The following is an 18,969-nucleotide window of genomic DNA, read 5'->3' as shown; positions in this document are numbered from 1 at the left end:
GCTGTGGCTAAGCCATGTCTCCGCAGTATCCTTTCTTTCATGAGTGCTAGTTCTGCAAGGTTCGCAGGAGAGCTTCTGTAAAGTTTGGAAGGTAGGAGACGAGATACCGGCAGAAGTAAAGCTGTGAGGACGGAGCGTGAGTCGTGCTCGGGTAGCTCAGTGGGTAGAGCACTTGCCCGCGAAAGGCAAAGGTCCCGAGTTCGAGTCTCGGTCGGGCACACAGTTTTAATCTGCCAGGAAGTTTTGTAGCTATTTCTTTGACATCACATTCATTGGCTTGCCTGCGAAAGGCAAAGGTCCCGAATTCGAGTCTCGGCCCGGCACACAGTTTTAATCTGCCAGGAAGTTTCATATAAGCGCACACTCCGCTGTACAGTGAAAATTTCATTCTAAATAGCTACAATTTTTTTCACAGCACACATTTTACGCATATCAGATTACCACGAGTGATTTGCGTGTGGTATTTTAGGGGTGACACAGCCCAGTGCGGACTGGCGGTATCGGCAGATTCGATATTACTTTGACAAGTGCTTCGGCACAATGAAAGCACATGCCCACATCACCGGTTTCAAAATGGGACACCTAAAGGATTCAGAATACGAATTGCCGGAACATTCACATTTGTCACTTTCTGCTTCACTCCATTCCCGCACTGAGACAATCTGTCACCCTGAAGAGGAGGTTACGGCAGGTGTAGACACTTACCCCAGGGTGGGATGCGCGTGCTCTTGTGCTGCAGGTACTTGGAGCGGTACTTGGCGAGCTTGCGCTGCGTGCGCTGCTGCTCGGCCGTCGCCTGCGTCTGCTTCTCCTGCTCCAGATGGCGCTGCTGCGTGCGCAGCTGCAGGGCCAGCCAGTTCCTGCGCCGCCGCCTGCCACACCCCAAACTCCAGTCACACTCGGCGTATCGAATCTTTTAGACGAATCCGGCCAGGTGGCACCTTTGACAACTGCCGATATTTTGCCACGTGAACACCGCACCGTTTTCGAGGCACAGGTGCGACGAGAGCACGCGGTGCGAGACAATTTAAACCTCGGGGCGGGGCTGTACCGACCGAGAACGACGACGCGGCATACGCGGATAGACGGGTTGGGGTTGATTTGTTTTGGGGAAGGAGACCAGACAGCGAGGTCATCGGTCTCATCGGATTAGGGAAGAACGGGGAAGGACATCGGCCATGCCCTTTGAAAGGAACCATCCCGACATTTGCCTGGAGCGATTTACGGAAATCACGGAAAACCTAAATCAGGACGGCCGGACGCGGGATTGAACCGTAGTTCTCCCGGATGCGAGTCCAGTGTCTAACCTGGGTTGTGAGTAACTGAACACACTTTCTCTTCTTCCCTTTTTTCCCCCTCTCTCCTCCCTGACGAAGGAACAAAGTTCCGAAAGCTAGGAATGTAAATTTTCTGTTCTGTTTTGTGTATCTATCGGCTGTACTGAGCTGAGGTAAGTACTGGCCAGCCCCTCTATCTCTTTGTTAATTATTATTTAACTATTGGTAATGTTCGGTGTCTGTTATCTTACTGTGTGGCAGTGCGAGTTATTTACTGTGTGTTTCGTCCTTCTGCACACTCGGACGTATCCCCACCTACAGACGGGTTTAAATTTCTTCACACTGTGCCACAGCAATGGCAAGGTGTTCACTTGTCAAAATACTGGCTGTTGTCAAATATATTATGTGGCTGCATTTCCCAAAGTTGTCTGAATACTTCCAGGTACATCACCAGTCACTATTAACTTTAAATAACAATTGTTCAACTGAATATGGACACCCGTAATATTTTGTTAACATTGACCACGATGATTAACATTATTTACCTCTTTATTTTTTTTTTACTTATTGCAATATTATACTTCAATTTTGAACATTATTCATTTTCAAGCAATCCATTGAACAGTCATACACTGTAACCGCCACTTCTCTCGTCAAACTACTTGCTGCAGGGAGAGAGGGAGAGAGTAAAAGAGGTTATGTTACTTTTGAACTGTATTTTAAAGATATTTAAAAGAGTAGTCTAATGACATAATGACTGTAATGGTCTGCAGTAAAACTCAAGATGAGATTAGCCCTCCCCAGTACATGGGTTAAATCACCATTATGTTCACAATATCTTATTCTGAAGTGAATTAAAACAAACTGTTATCTTATAACTCATTTACTGATACAATGAAGCCTTTGTATAATGCTCTAGATAAATGTTATATGAATTAAAAACAGCTAAACAAAAAGAATGGTCTTGCACGTAAACTATATGATTATCAACAATAATGTTAATATTATATTACATTGATAATAATAACAATAACATTGAAATAACACAATAATATAATATAATGTTCCAATTCCAAGCAAGTAAGGTGATGATGGGAGTGAACACTACCAAAACATAAGTCTAATAAGTTGTGATTGCAAAACACCCACCCAAGTTATTTACTGAAGAATGGAAAAATTTGTTAGAAGCTGACCATGTGGAAGATCAGTTTGGGTTCTGGAGAAATGTAGGAGCACGTGAGACAATACTTAGAAAATAGAAAATAATTTAGGAGTACAGGAGGCCACTCGCCGAATAGAAGAAGTGTTCAGTCATTGACAGGTGTGTGGGTGTGCACGGGTGTGTGCCTACCTGCATGCATGCACACACACACACACACACACAAATTTAAAACTTTACTAGCTTTCTGAAGAAATCTTCTAACAAGGCAGACACGTAACGAGACAGACTCTCACCTCTACTTTTCGACTCTGTACTCTGGAAATTCTTTCACGAGTGTCAAAAAGAAATGAGTAGAAAAGGAATCGAGAATGGAATCGGGTTCGGCTACAGAAATACAAAATTGACAGTGGACTGCCTAAGTTTTGCAGTTGTCTTTACCGATTTGCTAGACACAGCTAGAGTACAGATCGACAGAATGCAGATACGAGCTGGTAAGGCAGGATTCCAACCACTAATTTATAACAAATCTCAAGTTAGCACCCATAGCACTATAGGTAGGAGAAGTAGAAACCAAATGGAACCTTGTGCCCAGTGTGGACAACTTACGAAGTAAATTGTGGGTCCTCATTTGCATACGAGGGCAGTAAAGCCGCAGGGGGCAGTGATGACAAAACTAACTTTGCCCTGAGATTTCTAATCAAAGAACCATGGCTCACTAATGAGTGAAATGAGTTGAGTGTTATTTTAATCCCTATACTGTATGCTGAGTTGAAGCACGTGTCAATTCGTAGCTACAGAAACAACTGTGAGTTGTTTATATATTTCTGCTGTCATTTGCATGAAGCTTAGTGTCCCCACCCACATCATTCCAGCTATACACTGCGGAAACAACAGTGGTAAGAGTTAACGAGTAGTCGGATACAAATAAGCCAAAGCCTTTCCGCAGTGGTAACATCGGTCCCCACCGGATTACCAAAGTTCCGCGGTGTCGGGCTCAGCTAGCACTCGCACGGGCTACAGTACGAGTTTGCCGAGCAACGTCGGGCAGCGAGGTGCACTCGCCCCCGTGCGAGGCTGGCTAAAGACCTGCTCGATTGAGAAGTAGTGGCTCCAGTCACAAAAACTGAGATATGGCCGGGAGAGCAGTGTGCTGACCACACGTTCTCCATTTCCACATCTAGTGATGCCTATCAGCTGAGGATGATGCGGCAATTGGTCAGTATAGAGCAAGTCACTAAATTTAAATATCTTAGAGAAACTGTACAGGGGACTGGAACAGAAATTTTTGCAATATACGAGGGCTATCCACAATGTACATTATGTTTTGGAATTAAAAATAAATAAAGTATTGGAATTTTTTTTATTATATACAGACGAAAGCCACACTTAAATACTACTTTTCTACACAGTTGCCATTTCAATTAAGGCACTTATCGTAGCGATGGACGAGCTCGGAAATTCCTTCGTCGTAAAATTCGGCCGCCTGCGCCTTCAACCACGTGGTTACCTCTTCTTGAAGCTGTGCGTCGTCACCAAAATGCTGCATAGCCGACCACTTCTTCATTGCTGGGAATAAGTGGAAGTCGCTCGGTGCCAGGTCGGGACTGTACGGCGGATGAGGAAACAACTCCCACTTAAAAGATTCGAGAACTTCACGAGTGGCATTTGCCGTGTGGGCCCGGGCGTTGTCGTGAATCGGCAAGTTCTTTGAGCCCAACTTTCCCCTGTGCTTGTTTTGTATTGCTCTTGTGAGGTTGTGCAGAGTTTGGCAATACCTTTGAGGGTTTATTGTAGTGCCTCTTTCCAGGAAATCCACAAAAATCACACCTTTTCTGTCCCAAGACAGGTAACCACGTGGTTGAAGGCGAAGGCGGCCGAATTTTACGACGAAGGAATTTCCGAGCTCGTCCATCGCTACGATGAGTGCCTTAATTTAAATGGCAACTATGTAGAAAAGTAGTATTTAAGTGTGGCTTTCATCTGTATATAATAAAAAAAATTTCCAATACTTTATTTATTTTTAATTCCAAAACGTAACGTACTTTGTGGATAGCCCTCGTACATAAGACTTAACAAAATGGAAAGAGCATACAGTTAGACAAATGTATATCTACAAAAACAAACCTAAAATGCTATACCACAGTGGTAAGAGCAAAACCTTTACACATAAGTGAATGCTTAAAGCTGAACTATAAGCTGGAGAGATCAGAGGTACTCAGAAGATGGATTATTAGAGAAATAATCAATACAATACAAACTGCAGATGGGTTGAAAATGAGACGTAACGAGGAGACTTACAAAAATATGGAGAAAATAAAGGAAGTAATGGCCAAGTGAAGTTTAATCTTCTTTCAACACCATTACCAAATGAATAGGGACTGATCAATGAAATAAATATTCCTGCATTTCTGGAAAAAGAAATAAGTAATAGCATAGATAAAAAAATAAGAAAATAACTAGAAGAAACAACAGTGAAGATTTGGAAAGAACAGAAACAAACCTTCCTGAGAATAAAATATGAAATTCAGAGGGCTTTTGAGGCAGAAAAAATAAGAAATCGGGTACAATCAAATAACGAAAACTCCAGGTGGGAATGTAAGGAAAGGAACAGACTGCTAATCGCCATAAAAATGACACATCGAGTTGTAGATGGGCACACACAAAGACTGTTACACACTTTTACATTAAAAATGGAGAAATTCCTCCAGCTGCATTTAAGGTGTCGATTTTATTTTGGCAACTAGTTTCAACATTGCAACAATGTCATCTTCAGGCCCATACACTTGTTGACGTCAACTGCATGCGGATGATACTAGAAGCCAGTGGTGAGATATGGACTTGCTCCGTGTGGAAGGTGGTTAGTAACTAGTATGAAGTTTAGACTGGTCGTTCAACAGTTCCACACGGAGCATGTATGTATCTCATCACTGACTTCTATATCAGCCGCACACAGTTGATGTCAACAAGTGTATGGGCCTGAAGATGACGTTTTAACAAAGTTGAAACTAGTTGCCAAAATAAAACCGACACCTTAAATGCAGCTGGAGGAATTGCTTCATTTTTAATATAAATTTATACCAGCTGACGTCTCACTGTCCTCCATTTCTACTATCGATGTACGAAGATGTTACACACTTAGCTTTCAGCCAAAGCCTTCTACTGAAAGGCAAACACACAGACATTCATACATACAAGCAAGCATACCTTGAGCACACACAACTAATATCTCCAACAGCTCGGAGCGGAACGCCGAGGCTTTGGCCGAAACCTAAATGTCCGACACGCGCTTCAAAATCGGGAACAACGAGGACAGAACAAACGAAGACAGCGAAGCGAACAGCTAAAATTCGGCAGGACCTAGCCCGGCTACCTCACTCACCTCATCAACATTTTGTCAGTGTGCATCTTGCAGTGTGCATAGAACGGGTCTGCCTGGTCGACCTCTTCGGAATGTGCTTCTGACAACAGACCTTCTCTCTGGGCGCTGCGGAAAGACATCGCCGAGATCCAATAACACAAAATCGTATGAGGAATGTTGTACTACTCCACTTGATACTGAAAGAGTCAAAACACATTAGAAGTATGAAATTTTAATGTTTTATTTAATTCTTTATGTCACAGGTAACAGTACGACTGTCACGCTATCACCAAAATTGTTGTTACTTAGATATATAACCACTGAACGTGTGGTAACTGTTGTTCAATTTGTATATATTCAACAACAGCCATTAACCCTTTCACTGCAATGTCAGGAAAGCTGACGCAAAACCCATGTCTGACACCAGAAAGCATAGTAGACGAAATTGAATAGTGCACCTCAATATATACAGGCAAAGCATCCAATATGTAGCAGTTGCCACCACTATATATACGGGGGTAGCGGTGAAAGGGTTAAAGGCCACATTAACGTAATGATTACACATTACTTTGGAGCCCAAACACTTTCCATTCTCGCGTATCTTCCTTTTTCCGTTGTCCACCATTTATTTTGCGATCGTTGTGGAGCGTTTTGCCGAGTCTGTTTATCCACCCTAAACAGACCATCACAGAAGTCCAGTCTCGTTTCTCTGAGTGACTCAATCGACCTTCCATTTTTCCCGGTACAGTTCTTCTCGTCCTCGTAATTTATATCATCTACACACTAACTTTATGCTGCGGCTTCTCTCAGACCTGACAAGCCTGTCTTCATGTGGGTTCACTGAGGTACAGGTACTACGTTTTCTTAACAAGATTCAGTCCAGCTCACCTCAGACTGCTTTTCTGCATCTGTGAACTCCTGTCAGTCACGTGCTGCTATTTGTAGCCGAGACTGAATCCCGCTGTCTGCTAAACCCTTTTGTGCTCTTTTGTTTCTCGACTGTTTTTACGATTCTGGAGAGAGTCAGTGTCCTCTGCAGTTCGACGGCCCCCGCACAGTGTTGCCGACATTACCGAAATCTGATTTTAAATGTCTTTTCTGTCAAATTTTTAGTTGAAAGCTACAGACCAGAGCATCCAGTTTTTCCACGTCTAGCTTCCTGTAGGGTGCGGAGTACTCGTACGGCCGAGATGTCTACGGTATCGGCTATCTCGGTCTGCCACTACCGTACCGTCTCTGTATAGTTCCCCGACTGTTTGCTTCAAATGTCTAGTAGGAGCAAGTTTCAACGTCTTTGCTTCTGCAAACACGTGTAAACAGTAAATATGAAATAAATAGTCCTTGACGGCAATGCAGAACGTGGAGGAACTGAACTTCGTAAACACAGTTTTCGATCTGTGCAGCTATCGGATCCCGCAAATACAAATGATCGACTACGTCACAAAACTATATTCTTTCTACCTTTTATGCCACACGTGTCTTCAAAGACTCTGGAAGGTGTCGGTAAGTGGCACACGGCATTTATTCCGGGTTTCGACGGGAGAACAGTGGACTTATCTCGCAATAAAATCTTCACAGGTTTCTCTCGGCATAAAGTAACAGTGTGAGCACGTTTCAGAAAAGCCACTCTTCCTTTCCATCTTACCGTGAAGAGCTATTAGATTACAATATGTCTCCTCATACATGTATCAGCAGTGGACATTTAAATCTCACAACGGCTGTTCCGTAACACTTTAACACTTTCGTTGGCAAAATTATTGAGCAGTTTTTTTTTTTTTAATGAATGGAGAGCAGATAGTAGTTAACAGATAGGTATATTTATCATACAGAATATCAAATTTGCTCCAACTGTGAAAGTGAGGTCACACAACAATGTGAGAAGTATTCTTCCACTGCCCTTCCTTGGAGTTAAATGACAAAAACGACTTTTTCAATATATGTCGTATTTATTTGATAAATTTACTTCTCTTGTTACAATGATTGTTCACAGTTACTTACCACGAAATTTTCTGAAACATGGGTCTATGCAAAGTGGTATCTGACAGTATGTACAAACACAGCGAGTGCTCTTTTCCGCAGCTTTGGTACTACAATGGCGGCACGTCCGGTCGGTTTCTCCTAAAATGGGTCGATGCTCCCCTACAGTCACATGACGAAAATCTTCAGGTACTTTATCCCTTTTTGCCAGAAAGACAGCTTTTTGTCCACGCCTTTTTTGGGATAAGAAGCCAGCGATCAATTGTCTGGCTGGATGGATCCTGTATGTGAGCTGATCGTGCTGTCCACTTTCTCTTTTACTTATTTTGCACAGGATAAAACTGTTCACTGCAGCAACGTCCACCAGGAAATAAAATATTCTGTGCCACCATTTTACAGAACGCCTGCATACCTTTCTCGTAATTGATCAAACTTTTGTTGTATTCTGCCACAACTTCAGGACAAGAAATCTCTTTACTAGTACCGTCCTTGTTTTTCCTTTTCACTGTGGCTGTTTCTCATGCGTCATGAATTGAGGACAGGAAAGCTGCTGGACGGTTATCCATCCATTTTACTGCAGAAATGGCTCCTTTTGTTTCAAACTGGAATTCTTCTAGTTCCAATTTTACGTTTTCCTTCATAAATTTGGGTAAATCAGAAGTATTTACCTTATACTATAGCTTTGAGGAAAAAATCACAACATGTCACGCAAACAGCTCTGAAAGGCTCCTCTACAGAGCAACACTCAGCTATACAATGCCTCTGCGCGAAGGTACAGCAAAAACGGCGGGAACTTCAGATTGGAAGTAGTACCCTATACTGTTTACTAGGTGGTAACACCGTGCAGAGGTGGGAACTGTGAATCCCACGGGACTAGGAGCGAGTTCATTGTAGTGGGAAGCATGTTTCCCACGGCTCATGAAAGGGTTAACAGCGGCCCAGATATCTATTTACGTAGCCGGCGACTCACTTCTGCTGTCCACCGCTGTCCTGTGTGATGCAGCACGCTGCCTCTCCCGTCTTACTGCTTCAGTGGTCAGCTGCCGAGCTCTGCCGACAACAAACCCCTTACCTCGATTAACGAGATTCACCAGAACTCTTCATTTAAATTACCTCGTTAATGATTCTGTACGAGATGTCATTAACTGACCGTAACGTTTGCTTCTCATTAAGCGATGCTCAGCCAGTACAGATTTATTTTTCAGCCAGAGTCTCACACTGCATATACGCTCAGTGTACCCCGGGAAGACAAGGCACTGCAGTCTCTCTTCTTTGGCCAGCTATTCGCATAATTCCCTTCGCCGATCTACAGAGTGTTTTATGTCATTGTGTTGCTCTTTTATGGTACGCACATTGGTAGACACTTCCCAATAATAAATTGCGGGACGTGAAAGCTCTTCCCTGTGCTTAGACCTCTTCCTCCCGAACGCGTCGTCAGGAGGAGGTAATTTTAACTAGACTCCGGATAGGGCGCTGTCTTTTCAGCCATCGACATCTTTTAAGCGGCGATCCTCCCCCACTCTGTCCCCACTGCTCTCAGCTGTGGACAGTGAGACACCTTTTACTCGAGTGCCTCTATTTTACTCCGTTTGTCCGATGTAAGATTTCCCACATTCACGACGAATACGGGAGACCCCATATTTACGATGTCCGAGATTATCTTTCACACTGCTTGTAAGGTTCCTTATTTTTGCAGGTGGTCGAAATACTGGTTCGATAACTTTCAGAGAAAGAGCTCAGCCGATTCTCGCAGAAATTGCTCAGATGTACGGCAAGAATCCAGTCCTGTCTTCAGTTTCATTTTTTCTCTCCTTTGAAGTTATTGTCGCATCTGTGTGCTCAGTACCTTCTTAATTTTTTTCACTTCTGTAGCCATTATCTCATCTAGTCCAGATGTTGCAGGCAGTCACTGTGGGTAAACTTTATTTTTTTTTTTTAACCATGAATTGTCCACTGGCCAGCTTTCCAGGCACAACAGTGCTATATAAAATAAAACAGTGAAAGCTATTCCGTGGGACAATAAAAATCTGTTTTTAAAGAAAAGACATTTAGTGACTGGCTGCAATTTTCACACAACCCGTATGCTAGTTTGACAAAATTGCCTACTCTTTCAAACAAATTTATAAGGTTTATCGAGATGCCACTGACGGGCAGGGCTCACCAGGTGACGTGGAAATACTGGCGGCACATGCCGGCATCGCAACCGATGCAGACGCCGGTGCGGGCGAAGCGGTCGTCCTCGCACAGGCAGCAGGCCCGAGCGCCCCACTTGCTGTACGGCATCTCGAACAGCGTCACACTCGACAGCCGGTCCACCTCGCCGAACGCGACCCCGGGCACGTACAGGGCGCACACCAGGTGCACCCACTTCCCGACGTCCGTCTCTTTGAAGATGCCACCTGCAAAACGGGCGCGTAAGCGACGACCGGACCGCGGTGTATACGTGGACGAGGAAAAAAGAATTCCCGGATTTCCCAGTTAAAAATACACTTTTTCCGTGTTAAGTGACAGTATACTCTTCCTCGGCACTGTAAAACACGTCAATCCTTTTGTGGCATCGCAACTAGTGGTCGACCGCCCATTTGTCTATTAAAAGCTTTACTTCAGAATGTATGTGGGCTGCTATGTAAGCCGGTAGAGTATAATACGGTCTGTAACAGACGAGTTGTGTCCTGCAGACTGATGTCACGACCATCTATTGCAGCTGCGCGTGTGAAAGCAGTGGAGTAGCGCAGGCAAGCCACTTATATTATACGAAACTAAAAATATTAATAACTAATAAAGAAATAACCTGAGGAATGTCATATTTCATGTACATCCTTCTGTTGTGAAAACAAACAATATGTCAAAGTCTGAGATCAAAAACAGTTGTATTTCGGAAGTTAGTAAAATTCCATAAAAAAACGTAATTTTCCGACAGTCCAGAATTTAAATAAATACAGTGATGTAATAGTTCACCTTCAGTGACTATGTATGATGATCTGATAACACTTTCAGTGTTGATATATAAATTTGGAAAATTTTTAGTTTCAGAAAACCTCTGTGACTTTTCTACAATAATAATGTCAAGAATTCTAAGTAAATATTTGTATTGTGTGTTAGGATACGTGTGAATGAGAATGCGTGCGTGAGAGTATGTGGGACGTTCGGCATTATTAAAAATCATTCATGTAATTCTCTACAGGAACTGGGTAGTGTTCCAACTCTGTAACGTGGGAACGAATCCACTAGTGGTTCCCCTACTAGTGAATGTCGGATGTCCAAGTATGTATGCTTATGTATAAGACAGCCAGAACATTCGCGACTACATAATAAATTTCCAGACGTAGAGTAAAGCTTATAGTTCATTTTGTTTTGTTTATTTAATTAGAGAGTTTTGTTTTACTTAATTTGATGACATCAATGAGCCTAGAGAAGTGGTTGGTGCTTGCTAGATTTTGGCGTGAGCCGCGCCCTAGAAGTGAGTTCTCATTGGTCGTAAGTGCTGACAGCCAATGAGAAGTGAGACGGTTGGCCGCCTTGCGAGGCGATATAGTTTTGAGTAGTGGGAGAGTGAGAAGGGAGTCGCGAGCTAGCTTTGATTGGAGGCGGTTATGCTGGATGTGACTTTTTGCATTATGTGTAAGATGAAGTCTTGGGATGACTTCCGCATTATGGTCCAGTGTTAATGGTATCTGGTCGTGACCAGAAACTCTTTATGAAAACTTTAGAGTGTTGTGATAATTCGTTCCAACGAAAATCGCGAGTGAACTTTGAATTATATAGCGTGACGGTACTGAGTATATTCTTATTGAGTATTTTATGGCGAGCATAAACTTTAACTAAAGACAACCACTGAATATCGTGTGCAGAACTAATTGGCCGATCATGGACTGTGTTACAAGTAATTGGTTTCGGAATTTGGGAAGGTAAAAGTTCTGGCTGTTTTAGGTATGGTGATAACTGTGAGCAGAAACTTTCATAATTTTTGTAAATGTGGGCTGATGATCTTGCTTAACAGCAATAAAGATCTATTGAAGGTTTAGATTTGAAGTTCATGTTTAAAGTACGAGTGACATACCCTTTCCGAATCATTTCTTTAAAGTACATAGACAATTTTCAGCAAATTTTACTTATAGCGGCCTCCGGCGTGTAGCTATGAGGTTACAGTTTCCTCAACACTGCTTTTCTGTGATCTAGTAAGTAGTTGCAATCAGGAGTTTACGTGCGAAGATCTACTGCTGTAAAGAGGTAGGTGAACAAAAATTGTAAAAAAAGATTGCATTGCAGCAGCAACATATAATCTGTCGCAATTGGTGCATCGCACACACGCACGTAAAAAATCCGTCGCACTTTGAATGTTTATGGTTTGATATCCGACGTAGAATTTCCCGGCACTTAAGAAAACGAAACTCAGGGGGAAAAACACGTTTTGAAAGACCTTTTATGTGCAGCAACATGTATGCAGGTATAAATTTGAATTCCACCAATTACCACATGTCACTTTCCGAAGCACTGAAATCGAGATTGCGATCTGCTTTTGTAAGCCAGTCACAGCTCATGTCACGTGATCTCGCCAGCTGATGACAGCATAGACACGTGATGAAGTCAGCTGATAGCAAGATCAAGTAGCGCAAACACACAAATAAGAAAAGTTAATGGTTTAAATTAATATACATAGCATTCACATATAATATTGGTCTCGAAGATTAATAAGCTGGAAGAGAAGCTAAGCTTCCACATATAATGTTGATCTTTTTTGCGCATGTTACACTTTAAGATACATCACACAAATATGCTAGTAAAATTTTTAACAACGACGTAAATGACTGATCTGGGCTCCAAATTCTTCTAAACGGTCGTCCTCAAAGAGTTGATTTTTAAATGAGAGTCAAACGCTTTGTGATTTAAGAAATTCATCGTACATTCTCGCACATAGTTCATTTTGCGTAAAAGGAAATTTTCAAGCCACTGTCCACAATATTTTCCTGCGACCTGTTAGAAATAGGTTCATTTCAACAGTTGGAAGAGAGCGCCAGATAATAGGTATCACCGCACTTGCGCAGCTACAATGATGCAGGAAGCCCATATGTTCACACGTGTAAAACATATGTCATAAAACAAACAAGACATCAGAGAATATTTCAAGGGCATCGAAATTTCATGAACCATACTAAAATGCATAATTCGGCTTAAAATACACATTCACACATCCAGATTCGTATGTAAATTTTCTTGGAGTACCAGTACTGTATTATTTCATGTTTGGTTCTTTATTACAGCATAATGCCATACGTGCACTTGAAATGCAGCGAACAGTTGAAACTAGCAAATAGTGTGAAATTAAACACTTCGTTTCAAATAAAGCAGAAAAGATTAATGAAAGCCAAATCTCTTTAGCAAACCAACAAAAATAACTTCATTGTTCCGCAAGGCGATTAATGCTCGACTGTGAGGAAGGCGCAAATAAAATCTAAAACTAGTACCATATTTTAGCCTTCTGTAATTATGCGAACATATTTTAATTCATTTGATAACTCCCAGCCGCAAAAATCCGTTTGTTGTCATTTAATGTGAGAGCAATAAACGAAGAGGAAGCAACCAAATCATTGAACGTAAACACAGGACACGTGGAGACGATCCATCTCCTCACAACAGATCAGACTGTTCTGGGCATCAGCACCAGATTTACTATGTTTCTGAACTGGGGCAATATTAAGTAGTGGCGTCCAGCCATACCTCTGTAACCAGAAGCAAAAGAAGGTTTACGCGACTCAACTGCGGATGCGCAAGAGCCCGCCCACAACTGCTCAAACGAATCTAATTTAAACAGTTGTCACGTCACGCTCATCGGAGGTAATTTGTCGTTCCGAAGTATCGCATAGTCTTCCTACAGCCTTTGACGCACTTTGCTGTTGGCAGACGCTTGTATGAGCACTGCGTTTTGCTGTTGTATACGACGCATTTCCTTTGCAACTTAACTTTTATTTTCATTTTTTTTTCTCTCTCGTTCACGTTTTATTGCTGCAGTATTATTCGCAATAGCGGGATACAGTAATATCCTTTGTTAGAGTATTGGTACTTACCAGTCAAAGTCACAAAAATTTAACTGAAAACTAAAACAATGAAAAATTCCCGGGTTTTTCCCGGTTTTCTCCTGGATGAAAAAATTCCCGGGTTTTTCCCAAATCTCCGGTTGTCCCGGGTCGTATACACCCTGTGGACAGTCGGAAACTTCCACGAGGCGCTAAACGGTGAAGCGATGCGGTCACCACAGAGGAGACTGCGTCAGCTCCTACCGGTATCTGCACCTCGACAGGTTTCTGCAGCTCGGATATCCTGAGCTGACTCGTTTGTGAGAAGAGGTGAGAAAAATTTTCCTCACGGGCCAATCGAGGAGTTCCCAGTGACCGACACGTAATATTTATGTTGTGAACGGTAGAATACCCAATAACACTTTGCACGTATTTTCAGAATCTGAAGTACCCCGGCCCTGTGTATAGTCGAGACATCTGGCATCAGCTATTCATCTAACATATTACGGTATACTACTGTACCCTTTTTTTTCCCTCTAAAGTAACACTTGAAACTTTTTAGTGATGTAGTGAAAACTCATTGACTTCAGTAATCCCCATGAGCTCTGCTACCCATCTCAGGTTTTTAGTTACTCTTATAAAAACACTGAGCTGCTTCATTGTATCAGTAAAGTGAAAAGCACACTTGCCACATAAAAATATCCACAGTTTCTTCATGTTAGCGCTACAAGTCCACATAAAATGATTTAAGGATTTTCACCCTGAGGTTCTTAATTCATAAGGGCAGAAACTTTTGTGGAGAGAGGAGCTGTAAACTAGCACATGCAGTCAACATCTTAAGGACATGTCTCTCTCTCTCTCTCTCTCTCTATCCGTCCCCCTTCCACCCCCCAACACACACACACACACACACACACACACACACACACTGCTGTCGGATACACACACACACACACACACACACACACACACACACACACACCCTGCTGTCGGATGAAGGAAGGTATCTCATGGCAGTATACAGACAGTTTCCTTAAGTTCTTTACTCTTACCATGGACAGAAGGCCTTTTTGGTGGTTGTTAACTGTACTGCTCTCTACCAAACTACAGCGCACAGCAATAAGAGAATTTGTTATTGCAGAACAACAACTCCACCTATCTAGTGGACATGCTCAACTTATGTAGAAGGTCCAAAGCAGTATGTTGATATTATAAAGACAAATACAAGTGAAGGTTGTAAGTTTTCTACTTAAATTAGCACTTAACAGTTTTGCTGGCTCACTGCTAGGTAAAAAATGCAAAATTCCCTGAGTTTTTATGAAATTCCTGATTTCCCTCAGATTTTCCTGATTTTTCCAGAAAAAATGTAATTGCCTTATAATTCCAGATACTTCAGAAGACTTGCCTCTCTGGTTACTATTTACAATGTGTGTAACTCATATAGCAGAAAGTGTTGGAAACTCTTTAACACTGTTTGCAGACTATGTGGTTTTCTATGAGAAAGTGGCAACACCAGAGGATAGTACCAATCTGCAGAATTAATGCTTTAACAGTTGACCCTGAATGTCAATAAATGTAACATAATCATCTTCAGGTTGAAACTCTTTGTCCATGTCACACACACACACAATCCTCCACATGAAATTTGTTTGAGTTGTAAATATTTGTCAAGTGCTTTTCTGACATGTTCTACATACTGGAGGACCTCCTCACTATGGATCAATTGGAATGAAAGTAAATCTAATCTAATCTAATCTAATGGTAGGGATAACCATAACATGCACCGTTGTAAATTTTCAAAGTAAATAACTGTTCTGCATTAAGTTCTATATGGTTGCAGACGACAAACTGTGAAACAAAACAACTGTATTAAATTGCATAAACGCCAGGAAATCCACAGCATGTGGCGACAAGGTATATACACAAAAAAATTATCTGTTTTTCAAGTATGTAAAAACTGTCTTTAAAAACTCGAATTTGTGTGTGTACCAGTAATAAAAGGCATTTTTTTGTGTTGTATAGAAGACAGCAAAAAACTCACTGACAGTACTGATATTTCAGTGAAACATGTCAGAGGGCGGAGGGGGTGGGGGGGTAGGGTGTGGGGTGGGAGGCAGGGGTAGAAATGGAAGAAAAAGAAGAAGATTGTATTTTGGTCAAGGTGTATTGTCTCCAAAAACAAAGCTAAATGTAACATACTGAGCAATCATAGACAAATAAATCCACTACTGTACAACTACACTATTGATGAAAAATTGCCGGAGAGAGTGTGTACTGTAAAACATCTCCGAGTAACTATCGAGAGAGGCTTTAACTGGACTGTCCACATGAAACGACCAGCAGGAAAAGCAGATGCCAAACTGAGATTCATAGGAAGCATCTTAAGGAAATACAATACATCAAGGAAGTGACTTACAAAACCCTATCCTGACAGACTCTTGTTTATAATCTGAGACCCTTACCAAGTAGGACTGATAAAAGAGATAGAGAAGATCCAACAAAGAGCAGTGCTTCTCGTCACACGATCCTTTAGTTGGCACGAGAGTGTCGCACGACTGCTCGACAAACTCCAGTGTCAGATGGTAAAAATGATACACGACAGGCTTTGTGCATCACACACAAGTTTACTATTGCAATTTTGTGAGAGTGCTTTCCGAAATGACAATGAGAAAATTTGAGAATTTAGAGCCAATACAGAGGTTTATCAACAATCGTTCTTGTGGCATGCCATTCGTGAGTGGAAAATGAATGGGGTGGGGGGTGGATATGTGGGGGAGGGGATTTGTTAGTGGTGCCAAAAGTACCTCTAGCACACATTATTGGGTAGCTTGTGGAGTATGATGTAGATGTAGATAAACTGCTGCCTCCTCCGTTCTTCTACATAGTTACTGTTTATCTGTTATTAGTAGCTTAATATTTACTTTATTACAAACCTATTTTTAAGTATAATCTATAAATATAGTCCAATTCATAGGCATTATACAACTTTACAATAAACACTGCTATCTGCAACGTAGCTAACAGATATTTGGGTAATTTGTAGAAAGAGTGGTGAAAGAGGTATGCCTGTACTTCGTAGTGATTCCCAATTTCTTTCTCTGTGTTAGATGGGAGCGTATTGATTATCTTACTACCACAGTACATAAGACCATTCTAAACTCTGGACAACGTGGCAAAGCCGACAACAAAATTATTTCTGTGTCTCGTGTCACGACCGAGTATATCGCACTTCTTTATCATCGGGGAGGGGGGGACAAAAACATTAAGGGGTAAATGTACTGGGAAATAAGTGAAAGAATTTTGAGATCCTTAAAACTGCTTCCACGAAGTATGTGATTATCTACTTTACACAGTATTCCTGCTCCTCGCTTCCGCAAAATAGACACTTTATTTACTTTAGGTGCTCTGTCTAGAAGATAATGCCACAAGACGACAGGGAGAGAGAAACCGACACTCTTATCTTCGGGTTGGCACAGTGGGCGAAATTTCTGAAGGCAGAATGCACCGAACCGTGCTTCACGATCAGCTCATCTGCGCATCACCTCCATTTTAATGCGCTATCTGGCTGACCCCTGCAGAATTTTACACATTGTGCTTCACATCACAATCGTATGCAGCACACACACTCACCTACTTTTCAGAATTTAGTACATCATAAGATGATTGTAAAATATGTCAGTGTTGTTTGTAGAAACAGAGCTTAAAGAGATTCACAGTACTTAGCCACTGACCTGAGTTGGGGCACAGCTCGCAGATGGGGTCGACGACGCCGGCGCGGCACGCCTCGCAGAACCAGGGCTCCGTCGAGCAGGAGGACACTGTACTGGAGACGCTCGCCGCATCCGACACTCCGTAGCAGCCTGCAACGTGAGGAGAGTTACCGCAGTCGCGAGGACGGTGTGTGCATCTACAGCTCGTCGAATTGTGTCGTGTAAATTCCGCAGTATTTCCCCTCAGACGACCGCCCGTCACTAGCGAGTATGTGACATTTCCGAACCCGACAGCGTAGCGGGTGAGCTACAATATCCGGGGACAGCTTTCTGGCAGAACCGTCAATCGCAAAAACAAATGCGTCGCTATTTCCAGCTAAAGGGAGTCCGGATGAGGGAACAAAATAAAAAAGACTGAGGCACCCACTATTGCAGTGTTCTTGCTGTTTTTGGTGACAGTTCTCCAAAAATCAGCAAAATCTTGAATGGCCGTGAACTGCTGCATCTTTCGATGCCAATCTCGGCTGTGCGAATGGATTTGTGATCTCCTGTCAAAGATAACAGTTTGTAGTAATCAACGGGAAGTCATCTAGAGGAATGGGAGTAATACCTTCAGTACTGCGTCAAATGTTATAGAACCTCTGCTTTTCTTAATCTGTATAAATGATTTTAGAGACAATCCAACACCCCTCTTAGATTGTCTGCACACGTGACTGCCATTTAAGGTCTAGTAAAGTCATCAGGAGATCAAAATCAATTGTAAAATTAGCTATATAAGACATTCACGCAGGGTGAAAAGTGACACTTGACAGTAAGCAACAAAAACTGAGAGATCCTTGACATGACTATTAAAAAAACACTTTTCAATTACACAATAAATTATAGGCATTTGAAGGTTTTTGGTTCAGAAGAATACTAGGGGATTAAGTTATGTGATTACAACCAACTTAAAACAGGTTGGTAGCCCTGCACAAGGCCGCACATATGGAGACAGAGCTCTTGTGAAAGATAAGTAATTTAGGTTGTAATTTATTGTAGTTGAACACTTTTAACTAGTTGTATAAGTTCTTTAGTGTACTCTTCAAGCTCACAATTAACAGTTTTTCTTTTATTTGCATAGTGTTCTAGTAATCGCGAAAAGTTCGTTTGTTTACTTACTGCTGCAGGCCTAATTTTTCGAGTGTGCATATTTAGCGTTACACCGCAATGTAAGTGCATTTGCTGTAGTTTAACTGATTAAATACATTCATTAGAATGCTTTTCGAGCTCACCATTAAAGGCTTTTCTTTTCTTTGCGTAGTGTTCCAGTAATCGTGAAAAGTTCGTTTTGTTTACATTGCGTGGCTTTGCCTTACTTTCCGAGTGTGCATACTTAGCGTTTTACCGCAATCTTAAGTGCATTAGGTATAGATTAACTAATTAAATACTTTCATTAGTGTGCTCTTCAAGCTCGCCATTAAAGGTTTTTCTT

General features: G+C 42.0%; 1 protein-coding gene across 2 annotated transcripts in view; it reads right to left on the bottom strand.

Annotated features, from left to right (window-relative positions):
- Positions 1–18,969, bottom strand: part of LOC126215033 (PHD finger protein 14) — a 185,090-nt gene that overhangs the window by 120,120 nt on the left and 46,001 nt on the right. For both annotated transcript variants that reach the window (XM_049941664.1, XM_049941665.1), the window contains exons 5-8: positions 17,520–17,648; positions 9,936–10,173; positions 5,819–5,923; positions 706–872 (exon numbers count right to left, since the gene is read on the bottom strand). In XM_049941664.1, coding sequence (XP_049797621.1) covers positions 706–872; positions 5,819–5,923; positions 9,936–10,173; positions 17,520–17,648 — 639 coding nt within the window. The remainder of the gene's footprint in view (positions 1–705; positions 873–5,818; positions 5,924–9,935; positions 10,174–17,519; positions 17,649–18,969) is intronic.

Source organism: Schistocerca nitens, chromosome 12 (genome assembly GCF_023898315.1).
Source record: "Schistocerca nitens isolate TAMUIC-IGC-003100 chromosome 12, iqSchNite1.1, whole genome shotgun sequence".
In the NCBI taxonomy this organism is placed as follows: domain Eukaryota; kingdom Metazoa; phylum Arthropoda; class Insecta; order Orthoptera; family Acrididae; genus Schistocerca; species Schistocerca nitens.
The sequence above is the reverse complement of the archived record's forward strand: the minus strand, read 5'-3'. Positions and strand labels throughout refer to the sequence as shown.